The sequence below is a fragment of the Onychomys torridus genome, chromosome 5, assembly GCF_903995425.1.
Source record: "Onychomys torridus chromosome 5, mOncTor1.1, whole genome shotgun sequence".
NCBI lineage: Eukaryota > Metazoa > Chordata > Mammalia > Rodentia > Cricetidae > Onychomys > Onychomys torridus.
The window spans coordinates 91,681,976-91,704,701 of record NC_050447.1 but is presented as its reverse complement, the minus strand read 5'-3'; the positions used below and the strand labels follow the sequence as shown (position 1 = coordinate 91,704,701).

The 22,726-nt window shown below is 49.4% G+C and overlaps 1 protein-coding gene across 1 annotated transcript in view; it reads right to left on the bottom strand.

Annotated features, from left to right (window-relative positions):
• Pgbd5 (piggyBac transposable element derived 5) overlaps positions 1-22,726 on the bottom strand; it is a 65,724-nt gene that overhangs the window by 5,535 nt on the left and 37,463 nt on the right. Inside the window, exons 2-4 of the mRNA XM_036188529.1 lie at positions 12,029-12,456; positions 6,961-7,095; positions 1,654-1,834 (exon numbers count right to left, since the gene is read on the bottom strand). Coding sequence (XP_036044422.1) covers positions 1,654-1,834; positions 6,961-7,095; positions 12,029-12,456 — 744 coding nt within the window. The remainder of the gene's footprint in view (positions 1-1,653; positions 1,835-6,960; positions 7,096-12,028; positions 12,457-22,726) is intronic.

Here is a 22,726-nt window from a genome sequence, read left to right as displayed (position 1 = left end):
AAGGAGAGACTGGCGAGAGCAGACCCTCCAGAAGCAGCCGCTGGGCCTCTTCTTCTCTGCCTGCCCCCTCCCTCTATAAGAACTCACCCCAAGGTCACTAAGGCTGTGGCTAATGTAAGCGATGGATAAATGCATCAACATGGCCCTTACTATCATCCCATCTGCTTCCAGAAACCTGTACTTGCTGGGTTCTCACATACACTTCACAGAAGAAGAGGAGGAAGGAGCTCTGAAGGAAGGAAAGGCCCCCAGGTCACAGCTGAGGTGGTAAAGGAGGTGTGGCTGTGCCCAACCATGCAGCCAGAGTCCTCGGGACGGACACACCTGACAGTTCTTAGAACCCTTGTCACTGGAGATGAGGCACATGGCACTCAATTGCCAAGAGATCAGTAACTCTAGAAGCTTCCCAAAATTCACAGTGATTTCATTTTTATATTACCTAACCTTAGAAAAAGACAACCCCATGCCCAATCACTTTCTTCCAGCTAGAGCTCTCTGCCCATCATCTAGCTTGCTGAGCCAGGGAATACTTTTCCCCTTGGATTTCAGAAACAACACTCCTGACTCCTGGGGGAGCAGCCCCAGTGGTCCGTCCAGGCCATGCTCTGGTACCAACACTCAAGGTGCTCTATCACTGGCCACACACACACACACACACACACACACACACACACACACACACACGAGTTCAACTCCCACTAGTACCAATAGCAAATCCAGGAGTGGACTATCACATACGCACATATGCACACACCATCAGAGGTCACACCTCTACTACATGCCTCCACAGACACATGGGCTCAGGCAGCAGGCCAGCTCCCTACTGTGCTTCCTGGAGAGCCAGAGCTCCTCCAAGCAGCTGTGTCCTGTGTTCTAGGGACAGTTCCTGCAGCCTTCCTTCCCTCCTAGTCTGAGCTCTTGCCACGACGAGCTCTGAGCCTGCCTGCACCGGCCAGTGCACAGGATCACCCTTACCTAGCCTGCAATGCACAGAGGTGGGCTGCTCCTTCACTTCTACACAGCTTCCAAGGCCCAGGATGTAAGCTGCTTATCCTCCACAATATAAGAGGGTTCGGTTTTAGGGCCTGGTGTCCACTGTGTGGCACAGCAAAATGCCTCAATTCTAGCAGCTTCTGTCTATGAGTGACACTTTCTGAGCTCTCTCCAAGCACAGCTTAGCATTTAAGTCTTCAATTTTATATCCAACTTCTGCCAAAGCCATGGGAGGCTTATCCAGTCTGCAAAGGACAAACAGAACCTCTTGCACCAAGAAGCCGAAGACCTTTCTGAGGCCCATGGGATTGTTCCTGACCACACAGGTCTCTGCCAGATAGGAAGGAGACTCGACAGTAATGGTGGATGATTCTCGTACTTTTCAGATCCTTTTTACTAGGGGCTTTTCCTTCAGGCCTTTGATGGCCAGAACCACACAGCAAAGGACACACACATGAGTTCCCAGAAGACTGGCAGAGCTCTGTGCCAATGCTGTCTCTAGATGGTGAGCCCAGGACTCACACACCTTGAGAGTACCAGAATCCAGACACAGGGCAGCTGAGATGCTTATGCAGTCTGTGCTAGCTACTACTCCTGTCTCTTCACCCTCTTACCACTTCCCCAAGGAGCTGGCCATGCTGGGGCGGCCACTGGACAAACCTTGCTTCTCAAATTCTTCAAACAGGGTGAGGCTGGTGATGCTAGGCCCCGTGAAGATGATATAATTCTTCCCAGCTGCATTCCGGCACAGGCTCCGGGCCACCATGCTGTGGAGCTGTGGCTTGTTCTTCAGAGCGTCCAGGCCATCTGGGCCACCGCCTTCCTTCAGGTGGACATAGATCTTGAATGGAAATGCACAGAGGTCAGAGAGCCAAGGGCAACATGGACCACAGCCTGAAGCTGCAGGAAACATGGGGTCAGAGAAGATGGGGAGATCACCCCATTGTCTCATCAGCTCCATGCAGTCCTAGGACATCGCCACAGCAACCCAAAACCTGTGCAGCTGGATGTTTAGCTTGGAGCCTTCTGTTTGGAAAAGTCTAGGCAGGAAACGAGCAGTTACAGATGGCAAAACTGGCAGTCAAAATGATGCAAACCTGCTTCTAAGCTCCCAAACATAAATAAAAATCACAAAAAATAGAATCAAGGGTCACTTCAAGGGCTAGGCATGCTCTTATATGGGTACCGCCCACTGGGCAAAATGAGCAGTCAGCTCAAAGACAGGCAGAACAGGCCTCATCTGTCTCACCATACCAGAGACACAATGAAGGTCAGACACTCTCCAAGGACCAGGTAATCAAAGAGGGTGTGCTGAGCTGAGGAAGCCATCCCTAACACACAGTCTCTACCAGCTCCATGATCACCACCAAAGGAGTGGATTTGAGAAAGAGCATGGGTTCATGTAGGGTACTGCCTAGTCCCCTCCCTGAAGGAGAGGAGACGTTCCTGGGGATGCTCAGAGACCTTTGTAGACAGATCATCAGATGCTATCACTCTCCTATGCCTGCAGAGCACACTGACATTGGAGCAATCTGACTATGCCGGAACTGCTAGGAGCTGGGATGCCAACAATGTTCTCCGAGAAACACCCAGAGGGAACATGTGGAAGGCACAGCTACCATGTCAGGATCCATCCTGTCTGATGAGTTTGGGAGGTCACCTACCAAGCACAGGTGTCCTTGAGGCCCAACTCTGTGTTTAGGCCAATGCACAGAAATATGACTTAGCAAGAAAACCTTCAAAGGCACGAGCAATACTTCACTGAGAAGTGGTGTAGGACAACAGAGCCACTGGGTTCAGCAATGGTTGTGAAGTTGGTAGGTCCTGGCCAGCCATGGATCTTCTGTAATTCGTAGCTGACTCTGCACACATCCACACTTAGCTTCAGAAACATCCAGGGCTTTTAAAAAATTACTGCATGTACCACAGATGTATGTGTTGGCACCCAACACTACAGGAGGGGAGCCTGTGCATGGCATAGATAGCTCTTACATTCATGGCCCACAAGGTTGAAGTTCCAACATCAGTTGGTGTGTTTTCACCTAGGGCTCAAGAACCTCCTGGGGCACATGAGGATGTTCTATGCCTCTACCCCTCTAGCTTCAGCCAGCATGGTTTATATAAACATGCTGACTATATACTCAAATGGTTATTTCTGCAGGTTGTGGTTAGAACGCAAAACGTTCTCCACATTTGTGTGTTTGGACAGTTGGTCCCCAGCTGGTGGTATTGTTCTGAGAGGTTATGAAACCTTCTGGAGGTGGGGCCTTCTTGAAGGGTGTGGTATGCTAGCCTTGAGGATTACATTGTGGTCTTTGTTTTCTATTGAGCTCTCTGCTTCCTGACTGTCAACACAATGTAACCAGCTACCTCACCCACTGCCACAGGCCTGGGCCACTCCTGCTGCCACTGTGTCTGCCTAGCACTGAGCTAGCAGAAACCTCTAAGCTGCTTCTTGTCATGTATTTGGTCTTAGTGACAAGAAAAGCGACTAATACAGAGAACAGTATGCATTTACTAGGGCTGGGGAGATGGCTGAGTGGTTAAGAGCACTGGTTGCTCTTATGTTTGGTCCCAGCGCTCACATGGTGGCTCACAACAGTCTGTAATCGTTCCAGGAGATCCGATACCCTCTTCTGGCCTCCACAGGCACCAGGCACACATGTGGTGCACATATACTCATATACACAAAACTGCTGTACATAAAATGAAAAGAAATGAATTTTAAAAAAAAAAAGCATTTACTGTAATTACAGATGTCCTGGAGGCTTTGGGGGGGAGGTTAGTGGACATAAAATTAAATTAGGAAGAGACACTAATTATAAAAGACCTTCCCCACCAGCATTGATAAGTGCAGCTGGAAACTGATGTGTTCTGGGACATAAGTTTGTGGTCATTGGTGTGTACTGCCTTCTGTGCAGGCCTAGAGATGACCAGGACTCAAAGGTAGGCCTGGATCTTGCTCTCCTGGAACTGGCAATTTCCCCACATACCAGCAATGGGTAGCTGAGGGTTTGCCCTTGGCTTGGGAAACACATTTGCAAGACCATCTGAAATTGCTCAGCACTTTGCCCACATGGGTAAGTCCGGGCATTCTAGCTAGTTCCTTCTTAAGGTGTGGGTGGCCATGGTGCAGTATGGACTTCTGCTGAGCCAACAACCTTCTCTCCCTGTCAAGAAATCTGGAAGTAGCACCAGAGAGGTGCTCAGAGACTCCCAAGTGTGGAGAACTCACTAGTATACAATAATAAGTTCTATACTTAAAAAATTAAATGTATTAGTTTATTTATTGTGTGTATATGTGTATGTGTATACATGCATCCCTACATGTAAGCATGCCACTGTGCACCATGGTGATTATGTGGAAGTCAGAGGATAACATGGGGAATTAGTTCTCTCTTTCCACCATGTACGTCCTAGGGATCAAACTCATTTGTCAGGCTTAGCAGCAAGCAGCTTTACCCACTAAGCCATCTCACAGACCCTGTATACCTGTTGTTTACAGATACAGTCTCACTCTGTAGCCCAGGCTGGCCTGGAACTCAACAGCATTCCTCCTGCTTCTCCTTGATTCCTTCAAATAACATGAGGGCCACTTCAGCAACTGATCTGCTGGACACAGAGGCCACTGAGATGCACCAGCTGACATTCCACTGTCACTGGGGTCTGGTGCACCAGGGCCTTTAGAAAAATGAGCTGGAAGCCCTGTCACACTCACTGGCATGGCTTCCTCTTCTTCAGAATAGGACCGATTTGGAGTTCCCTGCTGCTAGTACAGAATGTATGCGGGGACATAGAACTGGTGAATCTCAGCAGCTGTGTGAGGAGCCAGGGAGGACATACATGATGTAGTCATGGGCAAACAGCACAAAGATGCAAAACCGATGCTCACAGGAAAGACACAGGTAAGATGGTGGAGGTGTCTGGCCACGTCAGAGAGCCCTGAGACTTCTCTACATCCCCTCACAAGAGAGACTGGAGACACAGGGGCATGAGTGCCAGAGTGGAGGCCTGGCTGCATCACTCACTGCTCGTGCAATTGTGAGCAAGCAGATTACATGCTTGGGGCCTTGCCTTCCTGGTCCACAAGGATGATTTGTTGCATGCAGCCTACAAGCCCACTGTGAAGTCGGAGACCTGTAAGTGTATTTTTGTTTGTTTGTCTGTTTGTTTGTTTGTTTAATATTTGTCTTTTCAGACAGGGTGTTTCATGCATGACAGCTTGGCCTTGGTCTTGGATGTAGCTGAGGATGACCTTGAACTTCTGATCCTCCTGCCTCAACTGCCTAAGTGCTGAGCTTACAGGCATGAACCACCAGGCTCTGCAGGACTGGAGATCAAATCCGGGGCTTTGTGAACGCTAGCTCTACTGCTCCATCCCTAGCCCCAAAGGGGCGTTTTATGTAGCCATCACCACTCTCCTAGGACTGGCTGGCACACGACCCCCGGGCAGACACTTGACAGACAGCACTATTCTCTGTGTCCTGTCACAAGCTGTGCAGTTTGAGATACGCCAACAAAGTAAGTCCCAACCTCCCTCCTGCACAGCTTCACGGGGAGATTCCTTCTTAGCACAGAGCTTAGCAACTGCCAGTCAACTGTTTCTCTTTTCCTATCAATTCAAAAACTTTCACCTTGCATCTTGGAGAAGCACTTGGCTATACATTTTTGACAAATCTCAGTGGTCAGCATCATGACTCTTGATTGGGGGTCGCTACAAGGGAACACGGCTGGTCTTGGGCACAAGCACTGTGACAGATGACCTGATGGCAGACAACAGCCCAGTGACTTCTGGGCAGGTGGAGCACACAGAGGGGATTTGCTGGGCAAACGGATGACGCACTTCTCAGGGTGGTTTTCCCTACTCAAGAAACACACAGAACTCAAGAGCCGGTTATTTCTGAAGTGTTTTGCATGATATTTCCAGATGGCAATTCACTGCAGGTCCCTGGAACTAGAAACTGGGGGCTGGTCATGCAAATGTGAACAGAGAGAACATAGTGTAAGCAGCAGCACCTGAGGCACCCACCCGTAAGGTTGGCGGTAGTAACACGGCTAAGGGCTAACAGGCAGCAGACAGGCAAGGTCAGCACTTTGTCGATGGACCCAGAGATAGACAGAGCAGGGGTTCCAACCACCCCAACGGCCTGATAATCTCCATCTCTGGGTAGGGGACACACATGGAGCATGTGGGCCCTCCACTGGCTCCGCCCACAACAGTCAAGAGGACTAACTAAGCCCAAAGCAGTTACTTCAGGTGTTGTCCGGTCTCTGCCATGACCTTCGACAAACCCCAGGCAAGGGAGTCTGATGGCGTTCCCTCCTGGAAAGCCTCCAGCTCTCGGGGGCTTTTCTTTCTTTGCCTCAGTCTCTCACCTTTCCCTAATTCTCCTTAAGACAGCTTGTTTGCACTTTACATACTCCAGCTGTCTGTGTTTTTAATCTTCACTGGCCTGGGACAAACTCAGTGCGAGCATCCCAGGCCAGCTTTGGTGCCTGAGTGTCTGACACCCATGGTCCTTGGGTCATGTAGAGAACCCTACATGACAGGGGTGGAGTCGGGTATGACTGTGTCCTCTCCAAGAACCAGCTACTCCACAGTAGGCCAAGTGAGACCAGACTGGCCTCTGCTGGAGTGCTGGGGCCCAGTGTGACATACAGTGGGAAGAAAGTGAACTAACGGGGCTGGAGAGATGGCTCAGTGGTTAAGAACACTGGCTGCTCTTCCAGAGGTCCTGAGTTCAATTCCCAGCAGCCACATGGTGGCTCACCACCATCTATAATGGGATCTGATGCCCTCTTCTGGCCTGCAAGCATACATGCAGACAGAGCACTCATACATTAAAAAATAAATAAATATTAAAGAAAGACAGTGGACTAACTGGGCCCATGGGGCTCCACTTCATCCTTCCCATCTCCCCCCATTTCTGAAACCTCTCATCCCCTCCACAATGCCAGCTGGCTCACCTGGATGATGAAGCCAGTCGAAGAGCACTGGCGGACCCACAGGCTGAATTTCCGCTTTTTCCTCTTGCGCAGCTCACGCTCTGTGCACGTGGCGATGAACACGGGGTCCTCATCAATCAGGGGTTCGTGTAGCACCTGCAAGAAAGGCAAAACCAGAAGTTTTCATGGGGCAGTGTGAGCTCGGCTCTCAGCAACACCTTCAGAAGCCTGTGTGACCATGACTAAGCTGCCTGACCTCTCTGACCTGGAGTCTCCTTATCTGGGAAGGGTTAGCATAACTGCGCTGGTGCTCTTGGGGTGGGGGGTGAGGGGGCTCAGCTGGGAAGCATGGGCGCATTCACCTGCACCCTGATGCTCAGCAGGCATTCCTTTAGCAGAGATGACTGTGCTTCTCGCTATCCTCTTTACATATTCCCACACTAGCTGTGCCTATAATCTTCACTGGCATGAGACAACAAACTCAGAGCCACTATCCCAGGCCCATCTTTGGTGACTGTGAGTGTCTGGAACCCTAGATCCTTGTCAAAACCCTACATCACAGGGGTGGAGCCAGGTATGACTGCGGCCTATATCAGTGATCTCTATCACTGGCCCAGTGTCTCCAGGCCCAACTTGTGCCCGTGTGTGTGTGTGTGTGTGTGTGTGTGTGTGTGTGTGTGTGTGTGAATAAGTGCACATGAGTGGAGGTGTGTTATGGAATATTATTTTAATATGTGTTACATTAATTTATGCTGTGGAATATTTGTTTAATGATGCAAAGATGTGTTGCATTCTCTTATGCTGCATGTTTAACTCTGTGAAGTTGTGTTACTTAGCTTGCCTAGAGCACACGGTTAGTCTAATAAAGAGCTAACTGCTAACTGGCCAATAGCTAAGCAGGAGAGGGATAGGTGGGTGGGGCTGCCAGGCCAAGAGAATAAAGAGAAGGAGAAGAAGAGGAAGATGACAGGGGCCAGCTACCCAGCCAGCCACAAGGTAAGAAGGAAAGAAAGGTATATAGAATAGAAAAAGGTAAAAGCCTAGAGGCAAAAGGTAGATGGGATAATTTAAGTTAAGAAACGTTGGCTACAAATAAGCCAAGCTAAGGCCAGGCATTCATAAGTAATAAGTTTCCATGTATTTATCTGGGAGCTAGGTGGTGGGCCCCCCAAAGAGTAAAACAAAACCAAACCCAACTACAACAGTGTCTACAGGGGCCCGAGGTATCTGATTCCCTGGGACTGGAGGTACAAGTGGTTGTGAGCTGTCCAGTACATGTGCTCTGAAGTGAACCTGGATCCTCTGCAAGAACAAAAAGCATTCTTAGCCACTGAGCATCTCTCTGGCTCTGACATCCCTAAGCAATTATTAATTGTACTTCACTTATGTCAACGTTTTTTTTAAAAGATTTATTTATTTAATGGTACTTTGGAATTTTGCCTGCATGTATATCTATATGAGGGTGTCAGAACTTCTGGAACTGGAATTACAGACAGTTGTGAACTGTCATGTGGGTGCTGGGAATTGAACCTGGGTCCTTTGGAAGAGTAGTCAGGGCTCTTAACCTCGGAGCCATCTCTCCAGCCCATTATGTCAACTTTTTTTTTTTTTTTTTTTTTTTTCCGAGACAGGGTTTCTCTGTGAAGCTTTGCACCTTTTCCTGGAACTCACTTGGTAGCCCAGGCTGGCCTCAAACTCACAGAGATCCACCTGGCTCTGCCTCCCAAGTGCTGGGATTAAAGGTGTGCTCCACCACCGTCTGGCTCAACTTCTTGATAACATGATTCTATGACCTTTTCAAAGACAGAACAATAAAAATGACTCCAAGTTGATTTTTCAAACTAAAATGCCTGGGAGGCTTTTGAGCACAATGTGGCAATACAGCACATACTACAATTCTCTCCCAGTCTATTCCACAGTTATGAATTAGAGTGCATACCTGCAGTTAAGTAAGATGACGTGCATACACACTGATTTCCACACTACACAATGCTCGAGATTGAGGATCATCAAACCACTGCCTACTTTTGTAAACAAAATCTATTGGAATAATCCTCTGTTCTCATCCACTGCAGCTTTGTGGCCACATGAAAGAAGGGACAAGATCCAATAGAGACCACAGAACTCTAAGGCAGTCTTTGACCACATGCAGAAAGTTTTGAGGATCTCAGCTCCTAGAGATGGTGGTCAAGTGTGTCTCTCTCAGCAGGTTTGAGTCAGCTCAGGGCATGAGGTCTTCCCAAAGAGCCACAACAGTCCATGGTCTGGCATGGGTACCCTGGAAGGTGAGCTCTGCTTTCATGACCCAGCATTCTTTTGGTAATGGTGCCTTTGGTTCTATTTTTAAAAAGCTTCAGCCTCAAGCTGTGTGGTAGTGGCACACACCTTTAATCCCAGCACTCAGGAGGCAGAGCCAGGCGGATCTCTGTGAGTTTGAGGCCAGCCTGGTCTCAGAGTGAGATCCAGGACAAATACCAAAGCTACACAGAGAAACCTTGTCTCAAAAAACCAAAAACCAAACCAAACCAAAACAACAACAACAACGACAAAAACCCAGCATCAGCCTCAGGGCTTTATAAATGGCTCCTCTTACAAAGGACCCATGTTTGGTTTCCAGCACCCACATGGTGGCTCACAATGTTGTGGAACTCCAGTTCTAGGGGATCCAATGCCCTTTTCTGATCTCTGTGGGCACGACACACATGTAGTATACTTACATACATGCAGGCAAAACTCATAAACATAAAATAAATCTTTTTTTTTTAAAGTACCAGCCACAATTCACTGGTATGCACTGTATATACTCTGCCCCTTGGATTTTTATTGTTGGAAAATCTTGAAAGTGACTTCAGGATGTGCCCCTGCCTCTACTCAGTATGGGAATGGACAAGTTGGCCCTGCCTGTACTGCAACTGAGACCCTCATGCCCAGCTCCTCACAGTCCCTGGCTCCTTGCAGCTTATGAAATATTCAAGGCCCCATGTGGAACCATCTAGCAAAAATGGACAATCTAAGGAGGTCATAGGAACAGGGAAGAGACAGCATGGCGGTGTCCCGGCTCCCTGCTCTTTCCCTGCCCATCTTCTTGCCTAGATCTGTGGTTTCTCAGCCACCCAAATGTCCTCCTCCTCAGTGAGTGAGTAAGTACATCTCTACATGATCTTCAACTACATTTATAAGTGCATCACAGCAGGGCCAGCAGGAACCTGAGTCTCCTCCTCTTCTGGGGAAAACATCCAGCATCCCTGTCATATAGCACTGTCCCTGTGTCCCCTCTGTGCAACAAGCCACTCAGGGTGTGCCAGGTAGCACATATGGTAGACAAACATCTTTTATTTATTTACATAATCCCTCTCCAGGGATATTTCTCTGATTAATCTGGCTCCAGTTTTGATGAGAATAACGCCTCCTATTTTGTACTTGTATGTGAACATCACGCATAAAAATGGCTTGTTTACTGGTAGATTCTGGGGTCTTCTGAGGACACTGTAAAGCGTTCTGCAAAGGGTAACATTTGCTAGAACAATAGCTCCCAAGATTGCACACTGAGAGTTCATGTACCTGTGTGTGTGCGCGTGTGTGTGTGTGCGTGTGCACGCATGTGTGTGTATGCTAGTGCACATGTGTTCAGGGTGGAGTCATGATGGTACAAGGGAGCTGGTTCTGGGTCACTCCTGGGAACCAGAGCAAGACTGACCCCAATTGACAAGAGCATTGGGAAGAACATCATCTCAATTAGTCTCAACAGGCAAAGGCAGACAAGTTCCCAAGCCAGAATGTGGCTTGCCATCCCCTCCCGCCACCCCAGCTCTGGCTCTCACAAGGTGCCTGGCCAGTTCTAGAACAGAAGGGAAACCTGTGCAGGGTATTCAGAAGCCCATGGACCCGAGACACAATAACGTCCCCATAAAAGCCCTGATGTTTCCAGTTGTGCAGAACAAGGGGAACATTACAGACTTGGGCAGAAGTGAACCTTGAGTAGAAGCCTAGCAGGAGCCTCTTAAAAGATAGTCATGGGCATAAAGAATGGTGCATCTGTGGAACCGGATCTCTCCACAGAAGGAACTCCGCTTACTTACCTAGGCACACAACTTTTTAATTTAAGTTAGAGAGCTTTACAGGTATCAGCCACCTCCCTCATGTGCTAGATCAACAGAGAACTCTGAGGAGAGTCTGAGATTCTGGCACCAGACTGTGTGCTGGACAGTGTGACAGGGCTGAGTACAGGCAGACATGGAAGGCAGGGTGGATCAGGAGCTGAGAGCCAACAGTGGCCGCCTCCTGGAACGTCTGGAAGGAGTGTGTGTGTGGGGGGGGGGGGGCTGGGCCACCAGACCCTGGAAAAGGCTCCAGGTTCTGCTCTGAGTGACCAGGTGGACCTCTGCATGTAAGAAGTCCCAATGACCAAAAGAGTAGCCCCAATTCCAGCTCATTTCTTCACTGTCCAAAAGGTGAAGGCACACTACCAGGTATGTGCCCCTCAGTGAACATGACAGGGATCTCGAGGCTAGTCTGTGTAAAGCCTAGTGCAGGAAGAGCCATGGAACAGGAAGATGTGGAAAGAGGAGACTGCTGTACCTCTGAGCAAGGGTTGAATTCCAACTGTCTGGGGGCTGGAGTTCAAGCCTCCACTATCCCTTCCACCCTTACAAACATGTTTGGATCATAAGGTTGACAGTGTGACTGGTGACCTTGAAGGGACTTGTTTGAGTCATTGGAGAAAGTATGGCTGGACAGGGAGAAAGGACATCCTAAACCCTGTCCATAGGCAAGAAAAGGCTCAGGGCATTCAATGGCATCTGGTGCGTGTGTACGCGTGCAGGCAGACAGACAGACAGACAGACAGACAGACACACACACACACACACACACACACACACACACAGGCACACAGACACACACACAGGCACACGGACAGGCACAGGGACAGACAGATGGACACACACGCACACAGACACACACACACAGGCACACACACAGGCACACAGACAGATGGACACACACACACACACACACACACACACACACACGCACACACGCACGCACGCACGCGCACACACACGCACACACACGCACGCACTGGCCTCACCTGGGTCTGAGACGGCCTGAAGGCAGCATCGAAGCTGCTCTGCAGCGAGTCCAGGAAGGGCTGGACCTTGTAGAGCCCATGCGTGGTCTGGCTGGAACGGAAGGCCACCACGTGGAAGTACTTGAGGATCTTCTCGAAGCGGGCCTGGCTCATGACGAGGGCGAGGCTCCGGTTGCTGTAGAAGCCTCCACTCCAAATGCTGAGTACCGACTCACAGTGCGAGACGCTGGTAGATATCACATAGCCCAGGAAGGCCTTCATCTCGGCCAGTGTCACCTCCACCCAGGCACCATCACTGCCAAAGCGTTCCTGGAACTTCCTGGCATACATGTTGGTCTGTACTACCATGTTCTTGAGCACGTTGTCTGGAACAAAAAGCTGAAAGAAGTCCACTGCACTAGCGCTGGGAGGCATCTTTCTGATTGGACCTGAAACCCAAAGACAGGCGAGTATTCACTCCCAAAGCCACTACCACCTGGCAGGAACCAAGTCCTCTTGGTCTTGGGCCTCAGGCCAGCAACCTTGTCTAGCCTCCCTTCCCTCCTGCATCTGACACCTTGCCCATTGGTGGCCATGAGCCCGCTCTCCCGTCCCCTGGATTTCTTGTCACTCAGATGCTCCTCTCTTGTCTCCCAGAATACAGCCATCATTCCCACCTTTCTTCCAAACCTGTCTCCCATAGCCCAAGCGCTTCTGTTCTGTTCCTTTCATCCCTGACCTCCTGTCCCCTGGTTCTCCTGCTGCCCGACCCATCACACCTACGCTGTCCCCAGTCATCGGTGGCAATACTCTTTCAAGAATCTAGCCAAACAAGAGTCCTGCCAAATGCAGCTCCCCCCCCCCCCACCCCGCCCCAGTGAAGACTGATCTGAGGAGAGAGGCACGGAAGGGCGGCACATACACAGCTGCACCACCACTCTCCGGCTTGTACTGTGTAAGGTATGGGGACTCTGCAACTATAATGCTTCAGCTGCAGCCAGTAGAGAGCAAACTTTACTAGGATTCTCACGGAACTGTAAACTACTGGTGGATTAATTCAAAGGAGTAATGTAAGAAGACAGTTTCACCATTAGGAGACAGGCCTCACAAATTTTAACTGATACAGCTTCTTTGCACATGTACACACACACACACACACACACACACACACACACACACACACACACACGACTCTTCAACTTACTCTAACATTCTCATCATGAACCAAAAACATCTTAAGTGGGAAATGCATGTGCCGTCCTAACCAGATTGCTCTAATTCACTGCAGGGTATCAGCTGCTCCCCTCACAATGGCAACTGACTGGGAGCCATAGCTCAACATCACTGCTTCAAACCTCAGGAGAATTATCAGCTGACATAATGCCAGCCAGAGAAAAGATCCAAGTTTAAAATGCAAATATGGTTCCTACTCAAATACACCACTGCTTTTGCATTACCCTGAAGTCAAGAACTCTCCCTCTCTTCTTTCTTTCTTTTTTCAAAGAGTGTCTTTGAGTAGCCCTGGCTGTCCTGGAACTTGCTCTGTAGACCAGGCTGGCCTCAAACCCAGAGATCCACCTGCCTCTCTGCCTCCTGAGGGCTGGGATTAAAGGCATAGGCTACCACGGCCCTGCTTAAGTCAAGAACTCTTAAACTGAGGTCTCTCTCTCCCTCTGTGGGTGTGTGAGTGCATGTGTACATGTGTGTGCTGTGTGTGTTTAGATGATTCTTAGGAGCCACTGACTGCAATTCCATTAAGCGGTCTTGAAGCAGCATGCTCTGATTTGTAGGAGTCAAGCTTTCTTTTGCATCTGTGTGACAATTTTTAATAAAAACCGGGTGGATTCTCCAGAGTTTCAAAGGCCTTCCTTTCCCACCAGCTTGTTCAGTCTGAAAAACCAAGCTCTTCACAGCAACACGAAGACCAATAAAGCCGACAAGACAGCTGGGTTTTTGAGCAGTGGCCAGATCCAGGGATGCAACTACCTACACATTTTCCCCCCATTTACGTGTGTGTGTGTGTGTGTGTGTGTGTGTATGTTTCCATGTGTGTGGGCACATGGAGGAGTACACATACACCTGTGCATGCGCACATACAAATGGAAGCCCAAGGTTGAAATTGTGAATCACTCATTTCCATATTATTCATGGAGACAGGGTTTCTTAATCAAACCCAGAGCTCACTGATAAGAACCCAAACTAATCCTCACACTTGTGTGGCAAACACTCCAACCACCTGCCTAGCCCCTGATTCCTTAAAATTCAGTTCACTGTACATCAGATTTGCCACTTGCTCCCAGCTCTACCTTTCTCTTTGTAGAATAGACTGCTGAGTGAAACCAGCTTCGAAAGACTGTCTACAAAGTAAAATGAACAAGGCCACTACCAGATTCTCCGTAAAACACTGACAAGAAGAGACAAAGCCAAGGAAATCACTGAGGGCTTTGCAGAGCAAATCCTCTTTTCATTTTCAGTTCACCTAGACAGCAGAGTAGCTACTGTACCCACTGTGAAGAAAGGTAGCCTAGCTGACACCAGTGCCCCGACTGACTCAGGGAGCAGGCCACTTGGCATGGGAATGCTGAAACACGGGACTATGTTTACTGGTGTTCTCTAAGTGCCCTGGTGAGCATCTCAGCATTTCAGTAGGCCTGGCAGCCTCCTGTGGGTGGAGCCATAAATTATTCAGAATGGCGTTCAGCAAGGGGGAAGGCCAGCCTCGTAACTGCTGCATCATGCTGACTGAGAGGCGTGGAATTTTCTTTTCCTAAAGCTATGTCTAAAGCAATCTTCCTTCCCATGCGTGCCGTTTTTAGATGGATTCCTAAGGAAGGCCTACTCCAGCCTGCTTCCTGAACAGACGGCAGAGGACTGGCTTCCGTGACCTATGCAGACTGACAAGCTCCCTGGCTAGTCTTTCATGGTTGCTGTGACCCCTGCCACTTAGAATAAGGTGACATGGTTTGGTTGTCATGAAGAAGGAGGTGAGTTGTTGATCCAGCTCCTACCTACAGCCTCACAATAAGGCCACTTAGCTTTCTAGCATGGCCTGTATAACTTGACATCAGCCCCAAGGGGCACCACCCCTATGCAGAGAGAAGGTCAGAAGTAGGACATAGCGTGTGCTCTCTGAGCGACATAGCTGGATGACTTTGTAGCTCTGCGTGGGACTTTGCCTGCTATCTGTGGAGATTACTAAGAATGCCACATGCCCCCATGGGAACAACAACCATGTATCTCTCCCCTCTGTGACACCCTCCTGCTGTGGAGTGAAAAGGGTAAAGGCACCTAGTGGGTATCTAAAGGAAGCAGAGACCTTATGTCACTGACTGCAGAGAGGCCTGGGCATGGGTCGGGGGAGATCTGGAAGAGGTGTCCTTTAGGGTCTAGTGGGAGTGGAAGATCTAAGTCCAAAGTCCAGAGCAAAAAAGTTCACACCACAGGTCACCGTGTTAGGGGCCTGCCTTTAACCCAGTCCCCTGAGCACGGCTTCCTTCCCCTCACTCTCCTGATAGCCAACAGGAGCTCAGAACCCCCTCTGGAGCTTCTTCTATCCAACTTCACAGACTGCCCTCTTTGCACAGGTCCCAGCTCAGACATGGCTGTCTGTGCCACTCACTCTGACACCTATTGAAGCAAGAAGGCCAAGGCCATGGCTGTCATATGCTTTCTGTCCTCCAAGTTCAGGATGTGGTGTGCCCAACATTTTAGAGATTAACAAAGGGGAGAATGGGCACCACCACACTCCATGAGATGCAAAGGGCATCTTTGCTGAGTTCAGTAGGAAGAATAGTGTGCCTGTGTCACCTCTTGGTGACAGGTTTGGGTCAGCCATGTCTACCATACCTTGAAGGGTACCATGAAGGACTGACAGAGCAAACAGGTTCAGAGCATGTGAGGGAGCCCACCTGAAAAGTCAGGATGTTTTGGGTGTTGGGCAGGAAGTGGTAAATGCATAGCCTGTCTGGAGGCAACAATGGGTCCAGCCTTGTTGTCCCCGCTCTCAACCTCCTTTCTCCTACTGGGGAAAGCCCCTGGTGGACCACTCCTGGCCTTCCTCACTTCCCTCTGCCTTCCTCCCATCCCAAGCACTAAGCCAAAAGCAAATAACACAACCTTTAGTCTCCAAATAGGAGGAGAGCCACAAAGCCTCACACAGGTAGGACCAACCTTGGCTGCGAGTGACCTACTGGGTCGCTCATTCTTCATTCACGCAACAGACTTCATGACCATCATCAGTGTGGGAGTCAATAAAAACTCCAAAGGTACAACGAATCCCCAGTGCCACTCCCTGGAATAGGAAGAGTGTTTTCTTGCATTTCTGGAGGAGCCATGCTGCCTGGGGTAGAGATGGCCATTTGAACACGTTTGGGGCAGATACTGTCAACAGTTTTATGGCACAGCTGAAGATCAATTTGTATTTTAAATGCTGAGTTTAAAATCACTTCTCTCCAGGCTAAATCAAGTAACTTCAAAAACCGTAATTAGAATGGCTCACATCACCACAAACTGCCCCTCTCTGGAGACATTAGGAATCTCACTCGGTGAAGGGTGGTGAAGAGAGAGGCCTGTAGCCCAGTGTGTGCCTATAATCCCAGCACTTGGGAAACTGAGGCAGGTGGACTACTGTGAGTTCAAGGCTAGCCTACTTTACATAGCAAGTTATAGGCAAGCCTGGGCTATATAGAGTGCCACCCTGTCAAGGAAAGGAGCGGAAGGGGACGGGACACGGCAGGAGGAAAAGGCAGAGAAAGGACAGAGGTGTCCCTGAGGAAATGAGGTGTAGAGGAAGGTAACAGGGCAGTCAGTAGTTCCGGGATTCAGCCTGGGACCGGGAGCAGCTGAAACACAGGAGGAACCCTCAGACAGGGAAGAGGCGGGGAGAGTGTGCGGTGCCCATGCGCCTGTGTGCAGAAGCCATGTGTGAACTTGGTCTAGCCCTCAGTCTCTGAAACCCTGGCTTCAAATCTTTGTCCTTATGTTCAAACGAACTTAACCAGAGGGTCACAGAGGTTCACAGGATAGGCTGGACACAGAAAACACATTTCTATTCTCATAACCCTGCCCCAGCATTTAAAAAATAACAGGGAGTCCAAAGAAACAAATCAAAGAGGCTCTACAAGGCTGAAGGAACAGGTCTGGCTCTTCCAGCCCAAACAAAAGGGTAAGCTAAGACCTCTAACTCAGGCCAGATCCCTATTTAAACAGCTCCTTAGCAACAACAAGTCTGAGGGAGACAGGGGGATGGTGAAAACCCCGACAACCACTCAGCATAACAGACAGGTGTGGATGGGAGTCCTCCTCTGCCTGGCCTACCCGACCCCTGACATGGATGGACCTACTTTTATGCTCCCTGCCCAACATGGGAGCTGGCTCTTCCTGGCTTGTGTGTGTGTGTGTGTGTGTGTGTGTGTGTGTGTAGTGGGGACAGTACCAGACTTCCTGCCCAGATGGACCACCTTCCCACTTGGACATCTGGGCAAGTGGCTGCCTCCCATCCTCCTGAAGACATCCATTTAGGAGGCACGGAAGGTCCATCTCATCACAGCTCATATAGACCCACGATCCTTCGAGGACACACAGCCCAGCTCATGGGGCCCAGAGACCCGTGCCCCACCACTGGGTCCTCTGTTTGTTTGACTCTGGGTGTGAACTAGGGCAAAACGTTGCAGGACAGCTGGGGGCAATGGCAGCAGAGAGCTAGGTCCCTGGATACCCATGTCCTCCTCACCATACTGCTGTCCCAGAAAAGCATGCAGGCTGGAGCAGCTTCTCCCTGGATGCTAATTATATCCCTCCCATCCCTTGTGCACCCACCCACGCCCTGCTGGGAGAGAAGAGAAAGAAGAAAATGAGAAAGGGGAGTTGGGGTACAGAAACTGATCCCAAGATGACGGCACTGCTCAGAAGCACGAGAATGACAAGGCACAAACTTCAGTGTCCTCGTTTGATAGTGAGCACTGGGCTGGGACAGAGCAAGGAGCAGCAGGCCCAGGAGACCAAAGGGTAAAGGCCTGAAGAGGTACAGGCAGGGCACTCCTGTCTCCCCAGGACGGGAGCTGAGGGATTGTTGTCTCCTGGCCACATTTCAACATACTTCAAGAGTATTAGCTCCAAAAGCATTGCCAAGGGAACACTTTGCTTGTTTATCCATAAATATAAGAATGTCAAATTCACTTCATTTAACATACACACGGCATTTGCCATGCTTTTACACATAGGCGTGTGCTGTCTGCTTCACAAATGATCATTTACTTGTTCCTGGATACCAGGTCCATGCAGTCTGTTCTGTTATTAACCCCACTGACCCGAAGGGGAAACTAAGTCACAGAGGGATGTTGCTGTTGTTGTTGTTGTAAGGGCCATTTCCAAGGTCCTGCATCTGGTAGTATTTGTGGTGACTAGTCTTCACTGTCAACTTGACTAGGTTTAAAATCATCATGGAAACGCCCCTTGGAGCATCGGTGAAGCTATTCCCAGATTAACTGAGATGGGGGACAATCCCCAGTGTGTGGGTGGCACCACCCCATAGTCTAGGGTAGCAGAATGCACCAAGGAGTCAGCGAGCACCAGCATCCACTGGCTTCCCTTCCTTCCTGGAGACACAATGTGACCAGCAGCCTCATGCTCCTGCCCCTGCACAAGCCCCTCCACGGTGGCTCATATACTTCTGAACTGTGAGCCAAAATTTTAAAAAATTAAGGAAAAAAAAAAAAAGAAATCTGTAAAAAAAAAAAAAAAAATTAGAGGATTACAGACTCAGGGCAAGCATTTTGCTCCCAGTGAACCTGTTCAACTTTCACCTCCCGAGCTAACTAAAGCCGCTCCTGTCAGGTATTTGTCAAGAAATCTGACTAATAATACAGTGCTATAACCAGAATAAACTCAACAGCCTAGCTCTGTGGAAGGCACCTTCGCCTTTCCAGCTGGTTCCATTTTCTCATCAGAGTCCCCTGTACCAAAGGCCTTCGACATATCTCCACAACCTCAACATGATACAGCCCACAACTAGATGAAGAAAACCATCAACACTCTGAAAGCCATCATCTGCTGCGATCGGACCCATGTCTTAGGAATATAACCCACAGGCACAAGACAGATGTGCTCAATGAACATAGAATATAGAGTGACATGCCCCCAGTATGGCTAAGGCCTCCTCTCTCCTTCTGTGTGTGGATGAAGCTAGGCACTCACAGCCCTGCCCAGGGCACAGTCCCCACACACTTCAAAAGGGAGACTTATAAGTACAACTGACATTCATGCAGTGGTGCATGTGATTTTGAGACAGAATTTCATTATCCCAGGCTGGCCTTGAACTCATTAGGTAGCTGAACATGATCTTGAACTTCTGGTCCTCCTTCCTCCACTTCCAAAGTGCTGAAATTACGGACATGCACCACCATGCCTGGTTTATATGGTGCTGGGAGTTAACCACAGGGGGTTCATGCATACTTAGCAAGCACTCTACCAACTGAGCTACATCCCAAGACTGCTGAAGTATTTTTAAACTGCAATTTAAGCTTTCCAGCACAAAGGCTCTTCTAATTGTCCCATCTTGTGGCAACAGCTATTCTTTTCTTCAAATTATGAGCTCGTGCAAAGACAAAAGTGGAGATGGAAAAAGTCTCTGGTGAGGACAGTCCCCTGGTGGGGCTTTTATTTGGGACCCAGGCAGTCGTGAGACCCAACTCAGACCAGTGCAAGTCAGCCAGCTGGGACCTAAATTCAACACAATTCAAAGGCTTTTTAAAATTTTTTTTAATTGAGGAGCCAAAGATGCAAACGTGACCACTACTCATCCGCTCCACACGCATGCCACTGCTTAAAAGAACATAGAACTGTGGCTGGAAAGATGGCATAGTGGTTAAGAGCACTGGCTGCTCTTTTGGAAGACCTGGGTTCAGTTCCCAGCATCCACATGGCAGATCACCACTGTCTATAATCGCAACTCCAGGAGTTCTGACACCTTTACACAGACATACATGCAAGCAAAAACACCAATGGACATAACATAAAAAATAAAAAAAATTTAAAAAAAGAAATCTGTAAAAAAAAAACAAAAACCATAGGATTACAGACTCAGGGCAAGCATTTTGCCCCCAGTGAACTTGTTCAACGTTCACATCCCTTCAGGAAGGAAGCTGCCAGGTGGTAGCTCCAGAGGCACTTTCTGTGAGGTGACTCGTGTGGGGGACACTAGTCTTAATTCAGCCTACCATGTATCAGGAGGACAGCTAGTGACTGTGAGAGCTCATCACCCCAACTCTGAGGAAACTTTACAGATGAGGGCCAGCCATAGGGCTCAGACACACTGTCCCACAGCACCCTCCCAAGGACAGGGCCAGAGTCTGTGCTCAGGAGCTCCCACTCTGGCGCTAGCAAAACTTGTAACAAGCTACTCAAGCCTTGGAGAGGAGGCTGGGTAGGCATGAGGGAAGGGGAGATGTAAACAAAGGCTCCTAGAGACAGGACATCCACTCGGCCATGCAGTGCTGGCAAGTCTGTGTTCCACCACAGTGAGACAGGGCAGCAGGGCCCTGCAGAGAATGTTCGAGGACACCAGAGACAGCTGCATTCCAGTGGGATCAGGAAACAATCAATTGGAGGTGAGTGACGGAAAGGTAGGGGCCTGGTACTCAGCACACACCCTCTGCCAGTCTCTGCACACTGCCTGGACTTCGCTGGGGTGGCTGGAGCAGATTCATGCTGTTGGGTTTCCCTGGATTACACTCCTATTGGAGCCAATCCTACCCTAGAAAGACCCCAATCCATACCTCACCCTGCTGACCTCACAAACATACACACATCTAGCGTGTGACCAAAAGGGAAGGAGACACAGACCACTATGAGCCAGCCACGGCAAACGCAAGATGTCTTTCCCTCTGAGGCAGGACAGAGAGATCTGGGGACAGAAGGAGGGAGAAAAGGCTGAGAGAGAGGGAAGGCTCTGGGACCTGATGTGCTTTTACTGATGAAAAATAGCCGTCTTCAGACTCACTGACAAGGACTCACTGTGTTTTCTGAAAGGCCTCTTATCAAAGACGATAAATGGTGCTTATTTAAGGGGCAGATGAAGCGTTCCCCAAAACACTTCAATTAAGACTGTCAAAAGACCATAATTAATGAAGGCTGTGGTTACTTATGGATACAACGTTGCTAACATTCCAGCCTCTCAGATATAGAAGATACTTATAACTCTAACTCACAATTTTGTTTACTGCGAAAAACTCTAACTTTAAATCTTGTTGCAAATTACACTCTCTGGGCAATGTTGGAAAGAAACAAGGTGGTTTCTTAGCAACCTTCAGAGATCTAACTTGAGAGCCACAGATCTCACATATATGTGCAGAGGAATCTGAGTATCCAGAGCCCGGGCTTGTCAAATCAGACGGCTTCACTCTCCGAGAGCACTTTTTTTTTTCTTTTCTTTTCTTTTCTTTTTTTTTTTAAAGATTTATTTATTTATTATGTATACAGTGTTCTGCCTGCATATATGCCTGCAGGCCAGAAGAGGGCACCAGATCTCATTACAGATGGTTGTGAGCCACCATGTGGTTGCTGGGAATTGAACTCAGGACCTCTAGAAGAACAGCCAGTGCTCTTAACCGCTGAGCCATCTCTCCAGCCCCATTTTTCTTTTCAACAAACCCAACTTTGCTTCATATTCGGCTCACTCTGAAATGTATTTTGTTGTCTAACCCACAAATCCCAGTTTTGTCCGAGTGGAGAGAACTCCTTGGCTGCTGCTGCTGTGGCATGGCACCGTGTGGCTTTCCCCAGTGACATTACCACCATCCACCCTCATTCCCTCAGTTCTAGAGAGTCCTTCATAGCTGCACAAATACAAAGAGTACAGGACACACCTGTCTGAGGAAGGCCCTGTGAATGGAAGCAGACAGCCAGGACGCCACAGCACTTCTATCCCCTCCTAGTCACCGGCATGCTCTCCAGAGATGCCTGGTAACAGCCTGACAGCTGATGGCCAGGAGACGAGGGATCTGTCTTCTTACCCCGTGTGCCCTGGTGCAGGTGGGCTCACTCGACAGGAGCCCATCAGCACAAAAACGCCTCTTACAGATTCTCACCATGGCCACCTGAGGGGTTCGCAGTGACACTCCAAAGCCTCAGCAGGCGGCCTTGCCCTCCCTCCCCAATCTTCTCCTGGTGCAGCCCCCTCCCCTGCAGTACCCCACTGCTCCAACTGAAGCTCTGCCAGGTTGTTGGCTGAGAATGAAGCTCAGCAGGTGAAGACCAAAGGGAGGGGGGTTATTTTGATAATGGCTTCCAGGCAATCCACGGCTTCATCTAGAGGCGGGCCGAGAACATAGTGGCTATGAGGTAGAGAGGGCAATGCATGGTCCTGTGATGGGGGCTCAGAGGCCTATGGACATATCCACACAGCTCTTTCCCCAATCAGCCTTGCCTCCGCTCTCCAGACACATTCCAGGGATGAGCGAGACGGGACGTGGCACGCCACAGTGAAATAGGCGACCCCCGTGCAGAGATGGCACAAGCTTCTGCTCTTGAGTCAATCCACCAAGTCTACACATGGGCGACAAGGAGTCTAAAGCCCCATCTGGTGCCGTGACGGAAGCTCAATGCCTGTTTCAGGTGATGAGGACCAGGGGCCGGGGGCCATGTTTTTTGTCACGCTCCCTACAGGAGGGAAATCAGGAGGAGTGTTTCTTCCCAAATACAAGCGTTTTTTTAATGTGTTTT